The sequence below is a fragment of the Onychomys torridus genome, chromosome 7 (assembly GCF_903995425.1).
Source record: "Onychomys torridus chromosome 7, mOncTor1.1, whole genome shotgun sequence".
NCBI classification, from domain to species: Eukaryota; Metazoa; Chordata; class Mammalia; order Rodentia; family Cricetidae; genus Onychomys; species Onychomys torridus.
In genome coordinates this window covers 19149298-19170415 of record NC_050449.1, presented here as the reverse complement: position 1 = coordinate 19170415, position 21118 = coordinate 19149298, and the positions used below count along the sequence as shown (strand labels likewise).

The 21118-nt window shown below is 39.5% G+C and overlaps 1 protein-coding gene across 2 annotated transcripts in view; it reads right to left on the bottom strand.

The window, feature by feature from the left end:
- The window catches only part of Npsr1 (neuropeptide S receptor 1), a 192251-nt gene that overhangs the window by 35239 nt on the left and 135894 nt on the right, over positions 1 to 21118 (bottom strand). For both annotated transcript variants that reach the window (XM_036194069.1, XM_036194070.1), the window contains exon 4: positions 16430 to 16533. In XM_036194069.1, coding sequence (XP_036049962.1) covers positions 16430 to 16533 — 104 coding nt within the window. The remainder of the gene's footprint in view (positions 1 to 16429; positions 16534 to 21118) is intronic.

Sequence of the window (21118 nt, the reverse complement as noted above, 5' to 3'; positions counted from 1 at the left end):
AAATACCACTTAGAAATTTAAACATCTTCCTAATTAACTCAAGCAAAGAAGGAAATCACAGTACAATTACAGTCAATTCGTAAATGTCAACAATGGGAACTCTATACACCAACAGCATATGGGGTGCCATTCAGAGAGCAGATGGCTGCCCGAGGACAAGTCTGCCTTCCTGCCACCCCACCCCCGACTCTGACAGACATGACCCAGGGAATGTGACACGCAAGGGAATTCTGCAAAGGGAAGTGAGACTCGACTGCTGGGAGCAGAGTGATTTTACTCCGAAAAATGCCAGATTGTGTTCATGTACACTAGTATTCTTGGACTGACTTTAAAATCATGCCCTTTGTTTTTTAGGGAAAGTTTAGGTTTATGAAATCCTATAAATAGTATAGAGAATTCCTGTGTTGCCCACATCACATTTAGACATCTCCACTGCTATCAATATCTGGCATTGGTGTGGTATTAAACTGATGGATTAGTTTTGATACATTATCAATAACTAAGGTTCAGTCTTCATCACTACGTTCTGTGGGCTTTGACAGTGAAGTGACGGCACATACCTACCATCAGTTTTATCCAGATGAGCATCACTGACTTAGCCCTATGTGTGACTAGTCATCCTTTTTCTTAAAAAATCCCTGGTAACCACTGATGTATTTTTTAACTCAGCTTTGCCTTTCTGAGGCTGTAACATAGCTGGATTCACACGGTATTTAGCTGAACAGATTGGCTCCTTCCATGTAAATATGTGATTTAATATTCCTCCATGTGCTTTGGCAGCTTCTTTTCTTCTTTAGAAAAATATTCATCGTCATATTACACAGATACGACATGCTTTGTTCATCCATTGAACTGTTGATGGACATCTTGGTTAGTAGCAGGTTTTGGTGACTATTACAAGAGCTGCTAAAACTACCTTTATGTGGGTTGTGTGGACATAAGTTGTCCAATCAATTGCACAAGTATCTATGATCATAACTGCCCAGCTGTGCTGTGAGATTACCTTAACTTTGTAAGAATCTGTCAAGTTGGTTTTCATTCTTAGTTCTATCAACAGTGAGTGCAAGTTCTTTATAATATACATCCTTACTAGTATCTGGTGTTGTTATTTTCTCTTTAAGCTGGCCATTGTATAACATAGGAATAGTGGTACCATATTGTTCTGATTTGCAATTCCCTAATGAGACATGTGTCTGCCATCTTCAGTGACGTACCTATTTTTCCTTATTTTAAGAGGGTTGCTTTTTATATTATTGTCTTCTAAATTTTCCAGTTATCCCATAATAGTTTTATAGTATTACATTTCTGTTTTTGATTCATAGTGAATATTTTAAAAGGTACAATATATTTGTTTATGTTTAAATATTTTTATTGCACACATAAATATTTTACAGAATACCTTAGTGGTAACTACAATTATTGTGACCAATTCTTTTCTGTGTAGAAACCTAAGGTATTAAAATTATTCTCAGTAGACAGAATTTGTGCTGTAATTAACTGGTTTTGATACTCATTTAAACATTTTTTTTCAATTTTACATATGTGAGCATTATTTAATAGTTATATAAAAGTTTAAGATATCAATCACTACACACCCAAATCTGCTTATCTGTTTCTCAGTGGGTGGGCATCTAGAACCTCTTGGCCTCCATTCCTTCCTCCACTTCACATAATGCTTGTGGAACTCATTCTTCCTCTTCCGTCTGGAACCTGACAGCCTTCCCAGAACTCTGGTTGCTCATGTTGTTAATCGGCCCATTCTCCTCCTCCCTCTGGAACCCCAAACATGTCACCTTCCCAGAACCCCACTGCCCACATTGCTGGTGGAAGTCTTCTGCTTTGCAGGACTCACACTGCTGTCTTTCCAGGCAAAGCCCTCACTCTCACCTCCCTTGGGCACACGAATGTCCTCATCCCAGGCCGGGTCTCAAGCTGTTCCCTGCAGAACTTTACATCTTACTTTGAAAGTTGAGCCCTGCTTTCCCTCTGGAGGGAATGCCAGTCCTTTCTTAGGAAGGCCACACTCTCCCCTCCTTCTGGCCCGTCAAGTCCACCATCCATGACCCTCAGAGGGATTTACTTGGTCAACAGGCAGAGTACTTGTCTATCCTATCCTCTGGCACTCCATCCTCACCATCTGAGGACCTGGGCAAGCTCCTACTCACTGCACAGGTAAAACCCTCATTCCTCTCTGGTATTTCAATAAAAGAGTTATTTATTTTTATTTTATGGATATAGATGTTTTGCCTGCATGTACATCTGTGAACCACATCCATGCAATGCCTGCAGGGACCAGAAGACATTGTAACTTCTAGCACTGCAGTTTCAGGCAGTGGTTAACTGCCATGCGGGTACTGGAAATCAAGTCCAGGTCCCCCAAAAGAAGAGTAAATGATATCGACTACAGTGCAATCACTCCAGCCCCTCTGTCTGGCAGTCTAATCCTAGTATCTGAGAGCCTGTATGGAGCATCTGCTTGCCACAGAGGAAGTGATCTCACCTATCCCCTTGCTGGCACCTTACATCTCTGTATCAAGACATATGTTGGTCACCTGCTCACTCACATCTCAGGGACAGAGGCTACCTCCTTTACCCACTGGTACTCAAACTACTGCATGTCAGGACTCTTGTGGAACATCAGTCAGCTTCCCCAATCAGAAGCCATATCTCCATTAACGGAACCTCCCAGGCCCTCTGACTTAGCAGTGCCTGGAGTAAATGTCCCTCAGATCAGAGGCCACACCCCACAGTTCACTCCCTTCTCTCCTAACCCACACAAAACCCCTGCTAGGCAGGTTAGAGCCTGTGCCTTAGCCTAGCTGAACTGGAATTACCTCAGCTATCTGTCTCATAAATCATCACCAACTGGCCACAGGACTGAGTTTCAAGTATATCCTAGCTATTCCAAAACCAGCAAAATTAGAATAACAAATTACAAATTCAAACACCAATTCAACACAGGTGACCCAGAAACTCCTATCAAGGTACAACACACTTTGATTGAAGAGTACAGAAGTCAACCTCAAACTGGCCAGCAAAGTTCCTTCATGTTTGCTAGCTTTCATGTCATGATGTTGGAGGACACTATGGGGGCTGCTGGGGGAAAAACAACACATCAGCAGTTGCACTCACCATTGGACCCTGCATGCTGCAGCAGTGACTTGTCAGGTAAGATGTGCTTACTGGTGAAACAGCGTCATGAGAGTGAGGGGTGGGTAACTAGCCACTTTCTTACAGGATTTAATGTCTGTTCCGCAGAAGGAGATTCATGCCTCAAACTGTAATCCTGGTCAAAAGTCCGTGGCTGTGGAGTTCTGTAGCAGGAATCTTAAAAAGTCTTATTAATAAAAACAAACCTGGAGCCAGGTACTAGGGTCAAAGCTGGAAGATCAGAGAAGCAGAACAAGCCACAGCTTCCTCACCTTGCAAGTCCTCCGCTGATCCTGTTTCCTCAGATTGGAAGCCTCTGTGTCCTCATCCTAATGGATCTCAGCTGAACTGCTTCTCGGAAAGCCTGAAAGCTTAACCAACCCTAGTTCTTTGTTTTACCTTTCTGCTTCCTGCCATCACTTCCTGGGATTAAAGGCGTGAGTCACCATGCTTGGCTGTTTCCAGTATGACTTTGAACTGACAGAGATCCATATGGTTCTCTGCCTCCCAAGAGATAGGATTAAAGGCGTGTGTGCCACCATTTTCTGGCCTCTATGCCTCTCTAGTGGCTGTTCTGTCCTCTGACCCCAGATAAGTTTATTAGGATGAACAATATATTGGGGGACACAATATATCACCACAGAGCTCATAAGCCCCAGAGTAGAATCTGCTATTGTTATTTTGCTAAATGGTTATGTAGCAAAGCCCTTCCTTACGTACACAGATGTAGGCTGCTCTCAACCTTGGTCAGAGAAGCCTCTGTTTGCAGTGGGCGGCAATCGATGGAGTGATGCGTGACTTTCAAAGTACTGACAATATGAGACTTAGTGCTCAGCCCGAACAGGTCATCAATATCATCCCCTCAAGTAGCCCCCACCCAAGCCTCAGGGAAGATCTTGGAAAAGGGAGCAGAATGAACTCGAGATCCAGGGGGAGGAGAAGAGTGACGCAAAGCTTTGCCTTTGGGACCTGACATGGCTGTCATAATCATGAACTAAGCAGGGATCACCTATACAAGACATGATAAGTCAATCAAACCCACATAGACATGGTAGATGATGTCCAGGACCCACTGTTTACTGAGGACATATGTGGGGGCCATCCACTGGAGTGTTAGAGTCCCATCTTCAAAAAGAATGACTCTCCCTATCCTGCAAACTATCTCTTGCATACTCCTCAATACGGGAGACAAGAAATAAAGCTCATCTCCATGTTCTCAGCAGGAAACACATCTTAGCTTTAAAGATAGGTACCACTTTAGAGTAAAAAAATAGATAAAAATACTCTACTTGAATGGGACCATGAAACAAGCAAGCATCACTATCTTACTATCTGACAAAATAGACTTCAAACTAAAAGTAATCAAAGAGATAAAGTAGGACAAGTCATTCTGATTAAGGGAACAGTTAACCAAGAAGACATCACTGTAACCAACAACAAACATACAGAGAAAGAGGTCGTGGACATACTTCCATTCACAAGGGACTTAAAGAAAACAAAAAAGAGAATAAACAGAACTGAAAGAATGAAGCACCTCTACAATGGAAACTTCAAACATCTGAAGAAAGAGTTAAAGACACTAGAAAATGGAAAGACATCTCATGCTCAGGGATTGGTAGAATTAATAATGTGAAAATGACCATTTTACCAAAAGCTATTTATAGATTCAACATAATCCCAACCAAAATCTCCATATCATTTTTCACAAAAATAAAAAAAAGCTATCCTAAAATTGATATTCACATGTAACCACAAAAAATCCCATATAGCTAAAAATCATGCAGTGAAAAAAAAAAAAAAGAATGCTGGATGGATGGATGGATTGCCCTTCCAGAACTTAAGATATAGTATGTTCTGTATATTTATATATAACATGTATATAAATATAGTTACACACACACACACACACACACACACACACACACACATAGTAACTTCTGAGTATTGAGCTCTTTTTGCATCCTGTGAAATAACTTCCACCAGTTTAAGATATGGGATCCTCAATGTATTATGGAAATTGTTTCACTGGCATCTTTTTTATTTTCTTGCATTTCTGCTAAGGGACATTAGCCTCTTGGTTTTGTTTCTTGTAGTGCTTCAGCTTTGGTATGAAGATGATGCCAGTCTTATAAAATGAATTTGGATGTGTTCCCTAGTTCCCAAATTTTTGGAAGAGTTTGAGATAGATGGGTGCTAATTCTTTTTAAAAATATTTTGGAGAATAAATCAATAAAGACATCTGGGCCTAGGCTTTTCTTAGTGGGGAGTTGTTTGATTATATCCAATCTGGTATTCACTGTTGCTCTCTTTAAAATTTATATTAATTGGTTGCTTCATCTTTGTGATTTGGGCATTTCTAGGAGTTTATCAGTTTCTTTCACATGACCTGATTTGTTGACATATACTGATTCATAGTTGTCCCAGGATTGTCGGTGATTTCTGTGATGTTAGTGTTAATGTTTTCTCTATAACTTCTAATTTTATTGATTTGAATTTTTATTTTTATAAGTGAAAATGATAAATTAAATTTTCATTTTCATAAGGGAACTCTGTTTCATTGATCTTCCCTCCATGCTGCTGACTCTCCAGTTTCCCTATTCTCTTGCAGCCTGAGTCCTTCCTTCTGCTGAGTTTGGGTTGATTTTATTCTTTCCTTCACTCCTTGAGGCAGGAAGCTAGGCTATGCATTGTGTTTATCTCTCCTTTCTTAGTACAATGTATTGTTGCTAACATGCTCCTGCTCACTGGTCTTAAAATATCTTTTATGTATGTACCCCTTGCATTTCAATTTGTTTCAAAATCCTTAAAGTCCTTTTGAATTTTTTTAAAAAAATCCCTAGATTATTTTGAAATGTTTTGCCCTTTACTGATTACCTTCTAGTTTTCTACAAGAGCAGTTGGGAAAGTTGTGTGGATTCACTTAGATTTTCAGTTCATTAAGACTTAGCTTATTACATCTGTGCTGTGAATGTGGTTGATCTTGGGACTGTTTTTCACATGGCAAATGATCTGTTTTTAAGTTTTTGTCTTTCTATTCTCAGATTTTTGTATGATCCATTTTAACATTCTAAACGTTTATTGCTATTTACCACTTAGGAAAAAAAAAAAAGGCTCATGTACTTCAGTTCACTGGCCAGACTTAAATAGCTTATCCTAAATCTTCATGTGGCACACTCACTGGCTGGAATCCCTCATGAATAATTTCATGTTTTGTAATGTTTCCTGTAAATGAGACCTTCTCTCTTGCTTCTTTTCATATTTCATATTTTTTGTTGAAAACCAGCAGTTCTGAAGTCATTGAATTTTTGTTTATTTACTTCTATACTCATGTATTTAAACTGACAGGTCAACCTTTATAAATTCATGACTCACAGCAAGATGTGCACCTGTGCGCAGCGCACTAAGGGCTGACTAAAGCAGCCTGTTAACAAGTCTTCCATCACATCCATCACATGCTTATGTTCTGTGGTAAGACTACATAAACTCCAACCTTTTAACAATTGCCTAGCACACAAAATATTCCATCAACTGTGAGCATCATGACATGCAGTGATAGTTCTCTTGAACTTATACATGGAGCTGAAATGTCATATCCTTTGACCAGTAACTTTCTAGTGTGTCCATTCTGCAGAATCTGGTAAGAACTTTGTTCTGTTTACATCTGTTAAGATAAGAGAGATCATTCTGTGTATTTCTTTCCGCGCCTGCCCTATTCCACTTAAGGTGCAGATTATAAGGTTTCTTCTCTTTTAAATTCTGAATAACACTTACCTGAGTGTCTGTGTGTATGAGTGCGTATACACACACGTTTTTGTTACATATGTGTTTGTGTATACAAGTGTATAGAGTATTTGTACCTGTGTACAAGTGTGTGTGTGTGTGTATGAGTGCACATACACATATATGTTTTTGTTATATATGTGTTTGTGTATACAAGCGTATAGAATATTTGTACCTGTGTGCAAGTGTGTGTGTGTGTGTGTGTGTGTATCCCATTTCTTTATCCACTCATTTCGTGATGAACTCCTAGGATGTTCCATGTATTAGAGACATCAGTGTTGCCTCTTTCCCATGCCCTTGCCAGCCCTTGATAATTTTTGCCTTTAATAACAGCCATCCTTACCTAAAAAGTAAGGAGTTATATATTATTACATTTTCTATTTGCATTTCCTGATGATTAGGGAGGCTGAGTGTTTCTTCAATCCCTATTGGCTATCTGTGTGCCTCCTTCTGAGAAGTGGCTATTCATGTCCTTTGGGTTTTATTGATTTTTTTGACTGTAGTAGTCAGATTTTCCTTGCTATCATGAAATAGCCAACACTGACTAGTGTTATAAAGGGAAGAGTTGATAGCAGAGCGAGGGTCTGTTTAGCTGAGCTCTGGCTTTGACAAAGACTCTGTGGCTGATGGTCAGTGGTGGAAAGGTAGTGAAGGAAGGACCACAGGTTGGACCGGAAACAGGAATGGAACCTGGTTTTACAGCTTTTACAGGAACTACCTCCCAAGAGCACTTTCCCAACAACCAGGGGCCTTCCACTAGCCCCTCCACCCCCTGACAGGTTCCAGCACTTCCAATACTCCCCCTCCTTCATGGCCCAACTTCCAGTCATATAAACCCTGGAAGGATGCAGTTCAACCAGACATAAGCTGTAGCACTCCTTGCTGGCTTGCTTTGATTCCTTGTGTACTCTGGTAATACTTCTTTAAGATTTATTTCATTTTACATGTATTTGTATTTTTGTCTGGATGAATGTATGGACACAACATGCACTCAGGGCCCAGGGAGAACAGAAAGGGGTGTTGAATCCCCTAAAACTTGAGACAGAGACGGCTGTGAGCCACTATGAGAGTGCTAGGAACTGAACTGGGGTCCTCTGAAAGAGCAGGTTATGCTTTTAACCATTGAGCCATCTCTCTAGCCTTTGTTAATAATGCATTTGTAAAAAAAAAATCAGATTTTGGTTTACTAATATTCTCCCATCTCATAGGTTGTTGCCTCATTTTATTATTCCTTTTGATAGGCAGAAACGTTTCCTAGGTTGATATATTCCCCCATGTGTCTGTTTTTGTTTTTGTTACTTGTGTTTTTAAGATCATATTGAAATTTTTCTCGCCTGGACAAATCCCACGGAGAGTTCTGTTTTATATTTTATTTTTGTAGTTTTACAATTTTGAGTCCTCTGTCTAAATTTTTAATGCATTTTGAGTTTCCTTGTGTATTTGATGTGAAATAAAGGACTGATTTCACGCTTCTTCACATATATCTGCTCTCCCCAGTGTCCGTCTTTGAGTAGCATAACCTTTGCCCTTTGTGTATTTCTGGGATCATTACTGAAAATCAGTTGAACACAAATGCATTTACTTTGGTAATTTATACTTGGTTCTACTGGTCTATGCATCTGGATTATGGAAGCACAATGCGTTTTGGCTCTTAAAGCTTCATCATATATTTTTTAAAAAATCTAAACTATGATTATATCATTTACCCCTTCTCTGCTCCCTCTTTTCCCTCCCACTTCCTCTTCACTCTCTTCCAAATTCATGGCTTCCTCCTCTTTAACCACTGTAGTCATGTACACATATAAGTAAATAAACATATTCCTTAAACCTTCTGACTCAGTTTGGTGCTGCCTGTATGTGTACGTTCCTAGGGATGACCACTTGGTATTGAATAACCAATCGGGGGCACATCCCTGGGGAAGACTGGTTCTCCCTCTCACAGCAGTTGTTAATTGCTTGTAGGTATTCATCTAGGGTGAGAATCCAAAGTCCCATTGGATTTCCTCCATCTATGGTGGGATGTCGACTGTTGTTGGGATTTTCCAGGTCTTCTTCAGGCAGCTATGTAGTTGAGATTTCCTGGGTGTAGCTTCCCTGTCATAGATAGAATGCACAGTCTCACAGTAGACCTCCTGGTCCTCTGGTTCTAACAACCTTTCTGCCTCCTCTTCCAAAGTGTGTATGTTCCCTGAGTCTTATGTGCAGAGGTTGTGTTGTAGAATGGGCTGGGAGCCCACAGCCAGTTGTTCTCTACATTTGACTAGTTAGCATTCCTGTGACAGTCTCTTTACGGCAGAAAAGAAGTCTCTTGGATGAGGCATGAGAGCTAACCTCATCTGAGGGTATAAAGATGAGTATTTAGAGTGCAGTTGGAGAATTATACTGACCTAGCAAAGTTGCAGTATTTGTTCTTATCTCAGGTCTATGATCTCATTCGCCACAGGTCATTGGCTAGGCTTATAGTACCAGATATAATTTCTCCCCTGTTGAGAAGACTTTAAATCCATTTAGATAGCAGTTGGTAACCCCAAGATAAAAATGCCACTGTTTCACCAATGTGGAAATGTCCTTCAGCAATGCACAACAGTCCTTGTTGTAATTAATGTGTTTGACAGCAGAGTAGGACTACAGAATGTTTTTCTCCCTTGGCAAATTGCATTGTCCCTTCTGATACTATGAGAGCGATTTCTCAGGGATGAAGCTCTGGATCAGTTCAAGCTTAAATACAGACACCCCCCCACACACACAGGCCTGTGTGTATGTGTGTGTGTGTGTGTGTGTGTGTGTGTGTGTGTGTGTGTGTGTGAGTGTAGTATAAGTTTAGGTAAATATAATGACTCCCTACATTTTTTAAAGCATCCTCTCCTCTATTGCCTTCTCACCTCCTTCCCCAGTTACCCCTCTCCCATTTCTCTCTTCAGAACATCTATATCCTACTGGTCCACATTCTAGGCCTTCTCCAATCTCTGTTCCCTTTTACTTTCCTTATTTTTGTGATTACTCCAGGGTATATACTCACACCTATAGATTTGGAGCTAACAACTACAAGTTAGACAGAATATATGAAGTTTGCCTTTCTGAGTCTGGATTACCTCACCCAGTATAATATGCCCAGTGTCATACATTTACCTCGAAAATACATGATTTCATTTTTCTTTATAGCTGAGTAGAATTCCCTTGTAGTTATGTACCATATTTTCATTACTCATTCATGAGTGAAGGATGCCTAGCTTGTTCCATTTCCTAGTTATTATTGAACAGATCAGCAATGAACATGGCTGAGAAAATATTGGACATCAGCCAGGCTGGGGTATAGCTATGACATATGGTAGATTTATTTTCGGCTTTTTCAAAATTCTCTTCAGTGATTCCCAGGGTGCCTGGATCCGTTTGTAATTCCACCCACAGTGAATACAGATTCTCTTTCCCCACAACCTCACCAGCATTTCTTTTCAGTTGTTTTCTTAATATTAGCCATTCTGACTGGAGTGAGAGGAAATCTCAAGGTTGCTTTAATTTGCATTTCCCTAATTGCTATGGATGATGAATACTTTCTAAACTATTAGTCATTTTAATTTCTTCCTTTGAGAACTTTCTATTCAGGGCCACGGCCCATCGTTTAAACACAGAAGACCAGATGAGACATCCAACTCCTGGGCCTTTCAATCAGAAGATGTGTTGCTGGTTTTTTTTTTTTTGTTTTTGTTTTTGTTGTATTTTTTTGAGGGGGGGCTGCCACCCAGCTCCCAAATAAATCATGCACAGAGGCTTTATCTTCCTTGTAAACGCCCAGCCTTAGCTTGGCTAAGTTTCTAGCCAGCTTTTCATAACTTAACTTATTCCATCTACCATTTGCCTCTGGGCTTTTCCTGTTCTCTTATTTCTGTAAATCTTACTCTTACTCTGTAGCTTGCTGTGTAGCTGGGTGTGTGGCCCCTGATGTTCTCCTTCTCTGACTCCTCCTTTTCAATTCTCTCTTCTTAGATTTCTCTTTTTATTTATGCCCTCTGCCTGTCAGCCATATCTATCGTTTCTTCTGCCTTGCCATTAGTCATTCAGTTTTTTATTATATCATCAGGTGTTTTAGACAAGCACAGTAACACAGTTTCACAGAGTTAAACAAACGCAACATAAACAAAAGTAACATATCTTAAAATAATATTCTGCAACAGAGATTGTTGTTGGGTTAGCTGAACCACAGCCTGTAAGCCATTCTAATAAATCCCATTTCACATATATGTATATCTTCTTTTATTCTATCAGATCTGTTCCACTAGAGAACTTTGACTTATACAGACACACACACACACACACACACACACACGAACTTTAGGACTGTTTTTCCTACTTATGTGAAAAATGAGTATTTTGATTAGGATTGTGTTGAATATGGACATTGCTCTTGACGGATTTGTCATTTTCACAATAGTAATCCACCAAACCATGAGCATAATTCCCCACCTCTTTCTCAATTTCTTTCTTCACTTATTTCAAGTTTTCACTATAGATGTCTTTTACCTCTTTTGTTAGAGTTATTACTAGATATCTTTTGAAGCTATTGTGAACACTTTGTGCATGACCTATTTCTCAGCATGTTTGTGTTGTTGTCGAGAAAAGCTACTGATCTTTGTAAGTTGATTCTGTATCCTGTCACTTTGCTGAATTTGTTGATAGCTTCCAAAAGTTTTCTGATGAAAATTTTGGGATCTCTGTGTTTAATATATTATATGAACACAGGGATAATTCAAATAGTTCTTTTCCAATTTGAATCCATTTTATACATTTGTCTATTTCCTTCTCTTTACTTACTGATTTAGCTAGTGCTTCAAGAACCATATTGAAAAAGAGTGATGATGGGTGAACAAGTGGACATCCCTGCATCCTTATTGATTTTAATGGGGCTGTTTTGAGGTTTTATTCATTTAAGATGCTGTTGGCTTTGGGTTTGTCATATACAGTCCTTACTCTGTTGAGCTGTTTCCTCTAGTCCTACTCTATTGAGGACTTTTATCATGAAGGTATATTAGACATTTTGCTAAAGCTTTTTCTGCATATATTGAGATGATCATGTAGTTTTTTACTTTAAGTCCATCATGTGATTTATATGTTGAATTATCCCCAAATCTCTGAGATAAAGCTAATATGATTATGGTGTATGGTATTTTTATGTGCCTGTATTTAGTTTGCAAGTTTAAAGTCTTAGATAAACAGAGAAGTCCACATAGCCAGGTTTCGTCACAAAAGCACAAACAATGAAAAGGGCCAAGGCAGTATATTTACCTCAAATCGATCATTCCTATACAAATTTTCTCTAATGAGAATTACCTAAATGAATGAGAGGATGCAGAACTCAAAAGAACAACCATAAACTTCATCAAATAATTCAAGGAATTAGAAGAAAGCAAATAGTTCAATGAGCTTAAAGAGTATAGTAGTAAATGCCTGAGAGATTCCCAAGAAAACACAAATATACAGAAGAATGAATTGACAAAGAAAATCCAGGATTTGAAAACTTAATTCAATAAAGAGATAGAAATATTAAATAGAACTCAAATGGAAATGATAATGGAATTGAAAAACTCACTAAGCCAGATGGGGGACAAGGAACCTGAACCAGCCATCTTCTGTAACCAGGCAAGGCCTTGACTCACAGTTTGTCCTTCCTGCAGAGTGTTCTGGGACTGGCCTGGCAGAATTGTCATCAAAGAGACCAGAGAGACCATCAGCTTATGGGAGCAGATGGAGAGACCAATAGTCAAACATCAGGGAGCCCTTGCAGAGGATGGGGAGGAAGGATCCTAGGAATCAGAGGGGTCATGGACACTATGAGAACATGGCCCACAGAATCAACTGACCAGCACTCACGGGCGCTTACAGAAATCAGTGAGCCCTATAAGCATCTGACATATATTTCAGGGTCTGTAAGGCTTATCTGCATATATATTATGGTTGAGTAGCATTGTGTTCTTGTGGGATTCCTAACAGTAGAAGCAGGGGTGGTCTCTGACTCTTTTGCCTACTTGTGGGACTCTCCTCTTATTACTATGTTGCCTTGTCCAGCCTTGATTAGATGTTATATGCCTGGTCTTATTGTAGCTTTTATGCTGTGTTTGGTTGATGTCCCTGGGAGACCTGCTCTTTTCAGAGGGTAAGCAGGCATGGGCATGGGGTCAGGGTAGAACCTCAGAGAGAGGGGAGGTTGGGGAAGGGGCTGGGAGGAGGAGAGGGAGAGGAAACTGTGGTCAGTATGTAATATATGAGAGAAGAATAGAAAACTAGTTTAAATTTCCCACAGAAAATAACTGGGATTAGACAGAGAGAGCTCAAAAGAATTCTAAAAAGTAGTTATTCTGGCAGCTGATGGCTGCATAGTTGACATAAAAGTGACTAGACTCACTGTGGACACACTTCTCCCTGCTCTAATGTTCTTAACAGCTATTGTGAGTCCTTTAGAGGTAAGATGTGTGGTTGTTGTCTCTAAGAAGCTTTGGTGGTTTGCAGGGTCTTTATTTTTAAATAACTAATATTTTTAAATATTAAAAAAGGAGAAATAGTGTTGAGTTACTCTCTTCCTATTGCTAATCTCTTGAACACTTCGGACTGGAAAGAGAATTAAGTACAGGGAAGGGACTCTAGAAAGATAGCAAATGAAGCCATGACAGCTGAAATGCTAACAACTAAAGACACAAACAGCAAAACAAAACATGTCTGACATCAGCATTTTCCAATCGTATTCACAGCTTCAACTCTTCATGCTTAAAACACAAGCTAGTTGAATGGGTTGAGAAACAAAATCTGTCTTTATATTGTCTGCAAGAGACTCATCTTAACTTGAAAGATAGGGACCATCTAAAAGTGAAAGGCTATAAAAAAGTGTTCCAAGGAAATTGGACTGGGATGCAGGCAGATGTCCCTATTCTAATGTCTAACAACATAGACTTTAAACAAAAAGTAACCAGAAGAAATACAGGTGGTCAATTCATTCTAGTCAAGGGGACAGTTTTCGAAGATGTTACAATTCAATCATAAATATATATACACCAAACTCTGCTGCACCCAGTTTTATAAAAGTGCAGTATTGAAATTAAAGACACAGAGTAACGCTAATCCACTAATTGTAGGTGATGTTACCACGTTTTTCTCAAATCAAGCAGTATGACAGAGGTAGCTTTTATCTCCTTGTTCAATATTGATTCATCTATATGGGGTCTTTATGATTTTATATGTATTGTAAATGTGTTTTCTATTTGTGTGAGAAATATACTTGGAATTCTCCTTGGATTCCATTGCATCTATGGATTGTTTAAAGCAGTTTTAGGAAAAGCATTTCTTCTGATCCATGGGTGTTAACTCTCTTTCCATCTACTTGTCTCTTGTTTCTTTTTTCCTTTAACTTATTTAATTATAGATTTATGATTTCTAGCTTTCATACCTGACAGATACTTATCCAAATATATTCCTCAGAGTTTTATTATATTTTTGTAGATATTATAAGTACAGTGGTTTTTATAATTTCTTTCTTGAATACTTTTGTGTATAGGTATGCTCCATATTTTTGTGTTTTTATTTTATATTCTGCAAATTTTTGGCTTTATTTATTAATTCTAACTTTCTGGCAGGTTTTTTAGAGGCATTTCTGTTTCTGCATCTCTAATTTGGAAGCTTTTATTTCTTTCTGTTGGCAGCCTTCCCAGTTGAGTGGAAGTGGCAAGGCTGGCATCCTTGTCTGCTGGTGATCTTTGAGAAGGAGCATTGTACTATTATCATCACTGTTGAGTGTGGTGTTAACTGTGGTCCTGCCACATACAACATTTCTTGCATTGAGTTGCTTCCTTCCTGTTCCTAATTTATTGAACATTTTTTAAATTATAAAAATATGTTGAACTTTGTCAGATGTCTCAGTCAAGGGCAATAGCGTTGGGCCATCCCCATTTCTTCCTGACAATTATGGAGGCCCATTGGAAAGAAAGTGTGCATTCTGCTCAGACCACACATTAGCCATCAGGTACATAAGTGACCACCTTGGAAGTGAATTGCCTGGTCCCAGATCTGCCCTACAGAGGCCCAGTGCCATGGATCATGTAATGAACTTATATCTAGTCCAAGAAACCTATTCCTGAATTTTTAAATAACAGATACCACAAAAGGGTAAATACATATTGTTTTAGACTACTAAGCCTGGTTATAATTTGCACTTCTGCAATCAATTACTATTATAGTAATACAATAATTAAAATCAGCTCTCTTCACAAAAATATTCTCAACAAGAAGGTAGAAGACATTTTTTCATGTAAGTATTGCATATTGATAACCTTACCCCTGGCATGCTCAAAGGATTTGAAACAAATTCACTCTAACAAAATACTGTCCCTCTGCAATGACTCCTTTTCAAGTTATATTCAGAGTACAAAAATATTAACATCACAACTTTTCTCATGTGTTTCCGAACAATGAAACAAGTGTTACCAAGACCCAAATGTGATAAAATGAATGAAACTACAATCTTACTTTTGAATATGTATACAGATATTCTAAAATCCCTACCAAGTGGACTCTAAGAGGGCAATGCTTTCCAGATGTGCTGTTATACTTCTGTAAAGCTGAAATAATTTAGACCTGAAGGACTGCGTAAGAACTGCACTAAAAACACATTAATGGGATTTAATTGTAATATTTGAAGCACAGGGTCTCTCACTGAACCCATGGCTCACAGATTGGCTAGACTGGCTGCTCAGTGAACTTGAGGGGTTGGACAGTCTCTGTCTCTCCACTGCTGGGGTTACAGATGCACATGATCTTGCCTAGATTTGATGTGGATGTTGGGGGTATAAACTCAGTTCCTCATGTATGCATTGCAGGCAGTTTACCCACAAGGCCTTTGCCCAGCACTGTTCAAATCATCTTATGCTAGGTTGTAAATCACATATGCATATTATCTATATATGCAGTTTATATTAAAGCATATCAACAGGCCCTGTGTGTATAGACTTAAAAGGAGATTGTAGCAAAGATGAAGACATAATAAGTACCCAGCTATAAAATATTTGAAGAAGGATAATAATTTAGATAAGGTGATCAAATACCAATAGATATTTGAGAAAGTGAGTTTATTTGGTATTCAGGTGGTTAATATTTATTATCTAGACACTTGTTAACACTTTTCTAGAAGAAGAGACTGGGGGATTCAACAGTAAGCATTGACAGAACTTTCTGGCATTATTTAACTGCAACATGTTGAAAATGTTACTACTTTCTGCCGTTTTCACTCAGTGCTGCATTTGTGATTCTCTTGATTGTTGCTTTGCATATGCATTATCTGTAGAAAAAGAAATACCCACTTTTTATAAATTATAGAAAATTTGGTTGTCCTTTCACTTAGGAAGAAGGGAGTGATTGGTTGCACATGAACAAAGGTTTAGTAGTTATTCCCTTCATGTTATTTCCAGAGCTGATGATGGCTTCAGTGTGGCTCATCACACTGGGGAGGTGATTTCCATACCTGCAAATATCGGACGACTCTGCAGACCAGGTCTGGGGCCAAGAAGTCTCCGGTGAATCGCCAAATAATGTCTGTCAGGATGTTGATCAGTCCTGTGAAGGAATCTAACAAGAACACATGTTTCAATCACTCCAAAAGTTGTGGGTACACTGCAGTGAAAAACAAATTCCTGGGTTGGTTTTATTTTCTCTTAGCTTAGTGGATGGCTACAGAGGAAAAGTGAAGCAGGAGCTCCTTGTCTTCAAATATCAGAATTTGTTTTCACCTAGAAAGGATTTTAGCTATGACTGAGGAGGAATCAATAGTCCCAGGAGAGGGGCTTCCATACTAATGCAAGCACTGTGAGAAGGCTCAAAAGGAGACAACACTGAAGACAGCAAATGCTTACAGAATTCATCTCTGCCCTGTTGTTGTTTGTTTTTGTTCTTTTCTTTGGGGGTGGCCACCCAGCTTCCAAATAATACATACATGGAGGCTTATTCTTATTATAAATGCAAGGCCTTAGCTTGGCTTGTTTCTTGTCAGCTTTTCCTAACTTTAACCTATCTGTCTTTTGCCTCTGGGCTTTTACCTTTCTCTATTTATGTATACCTTTCTTTCTTATTCTGTTGATGGTTGTGTAGCTGGGTGGCTGGCCCCTGATGTCTTCCTCCTTCTCTCACTTTTAGATCGCTTTCCCTCCCAGATTTCTCCTTCTGTAATTCTCTTTGCCTGCCAACCCCACCTATCCTTTCTCCTGCCTCGCTTGTTGGTCCTTCAGCTCTTTATTAGACCATCAGGTGTTCTAGACAGGCAAAGTAACACAGCTTCACAGAGTTAAACAAATGCAACATGAACAAAAGTAACACACCTTAAAATAATATTCTACAACACTGTCCTACACAGGGCAGACTATCATCTCATCGCCTGTCTAACATGGGTGAAGACAGACTATTGGAAGTTTTGAATCTTAATTTGTCTCATAGAATACTTTATCTTTAATTTAAACTTTACTTTTTTGAGAATTTCATATATGAACACTCTATTTACATAATTTCATCTTCCTCCCCTTTCCATCTCCCCTCAGTTCCCTACCTGTCAAATTCATAACCTCTTTTTAATTCTTAATTCTTATTGTTTGATGAGAATGTGAACACACACACACCCTATTTTGTGTGTTTTGGATATAGGATATATATATACTTTATAACCTAACAGGGACCTTATACCTTTTTTCCCTCTCTCTCAGCAGCCATTTTTTTTGCTATAGTATTGTAGAATTAATATGCCTTCCTAATGATAAATTATTCCACACACTTAGTTAAGCAAAAGCTCTTTAATAATAGCCAGCCCCCACCCTTGCCTGTACCCAGCCCACGTGCCCCTGCAACAGGTGGGAGAGCTGGTTCTGTGATCCTAAGAGCAGGAGAGCTGTCCCTGATCCCCACCAGCTGCAACACTCAGGCGAGCAGGTCTTGTACCTCACCAGGGCAGCACAATAGAGCCACCCCTGTTAGTGCAGATGTGGGTGAGCCAGCACTGAAATTGTGAGCATTGGAGAGCTGTCCCCATTACCCATCTGTCTTGTGGTGGCATGGGCAGAGTAGCCCTCCACCCCTGCCCATTAATGGCTGGGGCAGGTGGGAGAGCTGGCCCTGTGGTCATAAGAATGGGAGAGCCCACCCTATTAGTGCAGGTGTGGGTGAGTCAGCCACAAAGTTGTAACCATGAGAGAGCTGCCCCCATTTCTCATCTGGCAGACCAACACTATAGCTGCCCAGGCCTAGACTCAGGGTTATGACTTGGCCCACCCCAACATCTACTCCATCTATAACCTTCTTGAGCACAAGAAGGGACATGACCCGCAGACCCAAAGCTGCAGGATCTCCATAACACAGGACAACAAGATATCCAGGATGAGTCTTAGTGAGGACACAGCATCAATAGTGTAATAGAAACCAGAGGTCTCAAACCAGACCAAGGACTCTTTACAATGGACATTTGCAAGTACAGGACAAAGGGATTTATGGTGTGACTCATTGTGTCACGCTGCAGCTTCCATGATGAAATTAATTTTTTTTTCCTTTTTTCCTCTTAAATTTTGTTTTATTTGGGGGGGGGGGTTGTGCAGGGGCAGAGGGCAAATGTAAAGGGATGGGGGAAATAAATGGGATCAAGATACATGATAGAAAAGACACATAGAATAAATTTAAAGAAATAATAATAATGGTTAAAAAAAAAGTAGTAGCTTACCTCCAGCTCTGGCTAGTGCTCAGAGGAGCCGGCCTGGAACAGAAAGTTCTACTAGCTTATATAGACCTTAGACTCATGCCTTCCATATACACTGTCATTATTAAGTCTCTTTCATGTCCAGGCCCTTCTGTTTCTACAATTTAAACAGAGATTGCATGTCTGGCCACTGGGCAGATGAGAGATTTACAAGCAAATATACTTCCATAATTACTTACATGCAGCAGACTTGCTCTTTTCAAATAGTTGTTAGCCGGGTTCACCTGACAGAATTATGCTTCATCTGACAGGAACACAGGGAACTTAATGGGAGATGAGGACTTATTGGTGGCTGTGACCCTGAGCTGCCCCCTTGTGCTGATGGTAAAGGAATATTCTTTAGTATAAGAATGGACCTAATGGCTAATAGTATGTCAAGGTTGTCTCCTTCTGTTATGGGATGGAGCCTAATTGGAAGTCAATCTTAGTGCATAAACATCAGCAGAAATTTTCTTTGCAACACCACACTTCAATTATTGTACAAAATAGCCACACAGTTTCTAACAAGCCTGGCTAGTACACTCTAATCTGCCATGACCATTGGAGGTAACACTCCTGTAGCCAAATTCTTTGTGTAACTTAATATTTCCTAAGCAAGTGTGGTGGTTTGAAAGAGAATGGCTCCCAAAGGGAGGGGCACTTTTAGGAGGTGGCCTTCCTTGTTGGAGGAAGTGTGTCACTGTGAGGTTGGACTTTGAGGTCTCTTGTTCAAGTTTCCCTCAGTGTGACTTTTAGTCAACTCCCTGTTGCCCGAGTCAACATGATGTAAGACTCTCAGCTCCAGTACCATGTCTGCCTGCATGCCACCATGTTCCCTGCTGTGATAATGGATGGAACCTCTGAAACTGTAAGCAAGCCACCAATGAAACTCTTCATTTATAAGAGTTGCTGTGGTCATGGTGTCTCTTCACAACAATAAAAGCCCCAACTAAGACAAGTTCGTGAGTCAATCCTTTATAGCATCAGTTTTACTTCTTTGAGTTTTGCTGCATTAGTAGCTCTTCATCTAGGGTTGATGAAACACTTGTAGCATCATGGCTTAAAACCAAGACCTTACAAATGCTAGGAGTGTGCTCTAACACTGAGCTACATGCCAGGACCTAGTTTACTTTTCTTAAAGTAAATTACCTGTTTAAAATAATGGGTCTCATCATTTCATTTTCAGACTTGTATATACCAAACTGTAACAACATGCATACTTGTTATCATCTCCTGTCTCATCCCTCTATGAAATTTATTCACATTTTAAAATTTCTCATTTAACTCATCATTATATTTTCATGCCCCCTTCAAATATAGACTTGCCATATGAGAGAAAACGTATTTGTCTTTCTGAGTCTGGCTTATTTTACTTAACAGACTATTTCTGGACTACTTCTGAATCCATACATACTCCTATAAATGATATTTTGTTTTTTTACTGATATCTATCTATCTATCTATCTATCTATCTATCTATCTATCTACATATCTATATGCATCACACTGAAAAATTCATTTCTCCATTGATAAACACCTAGGCTATTGCCATAAGTGGGCTTTGTGTGTAGTGTCACAATAACATCCAGGTATCTCTTCCATACGCTGTTTTTTATTCCTTTGGTATATACTCAGGGCTGGCAAAGGGTGTTATATTATGGTTTGTTTTAGTGTTCTAGCTTCATTTCCTTTGTGATAAAATATCCTAACAAAGAACAACTTAGTGGCTTCAATTCCTGGTTCAAGCCTATCTTTGAGGGCAATCCAGGCAAACATTCATGCAGCTGGTCTAGCCAAGAGAAGAGAGAGAGTGTGTACACTTGCCTGCTTTCTTGCAGCCTCTGCTTAGCTGGGTTTCTCCACCTTCATGCAGAGCCTAGCCCATGAAAAGGATCCATCTGTGTTCAGGTTGGATCTCTAACCACACTAAACAATCCACACAATTCTCCATAGGTGTGCTTACAGGCCAATCTGACCTAGACAATTCCTCATCTACGACTCCCTTGTCACGTGATTCTAGGTTATGGCAAATTGCTCTGACTTTTGAGGAACCTCCATACTGAATTTCATAGTAGTGGGGCTAATTTATATTTTTACTTGGCAACAATTATCCCCCACCCCCCACCACCCCTCTCTCTCTCTCTCTGGTTTTTCAAGACAGGATTTCTCTATGTAGCCTTTGCTGTCCTGGAACTATCTCTGTAGACCATGCTGGCCTATGGTCTATAAGTTACAGAGATCCACCTGCCTCTGCTTCCTGAGTGCTGGAATTAAAGGCGTGTGCCACCAATGACCCACTAAAAGGGTCCCTTTTCCTTGAATCTTGAGATTTCTTCTTTTGGTTTGCATTTCTTCCTTTTTTCTTCCTTTTATTCCTTCGTTCTTTCCTTCTTTCCTTCTTTCCTTCTTTCCTTCTTTCCTTCTTTCCTTCCTTCCTTCCTT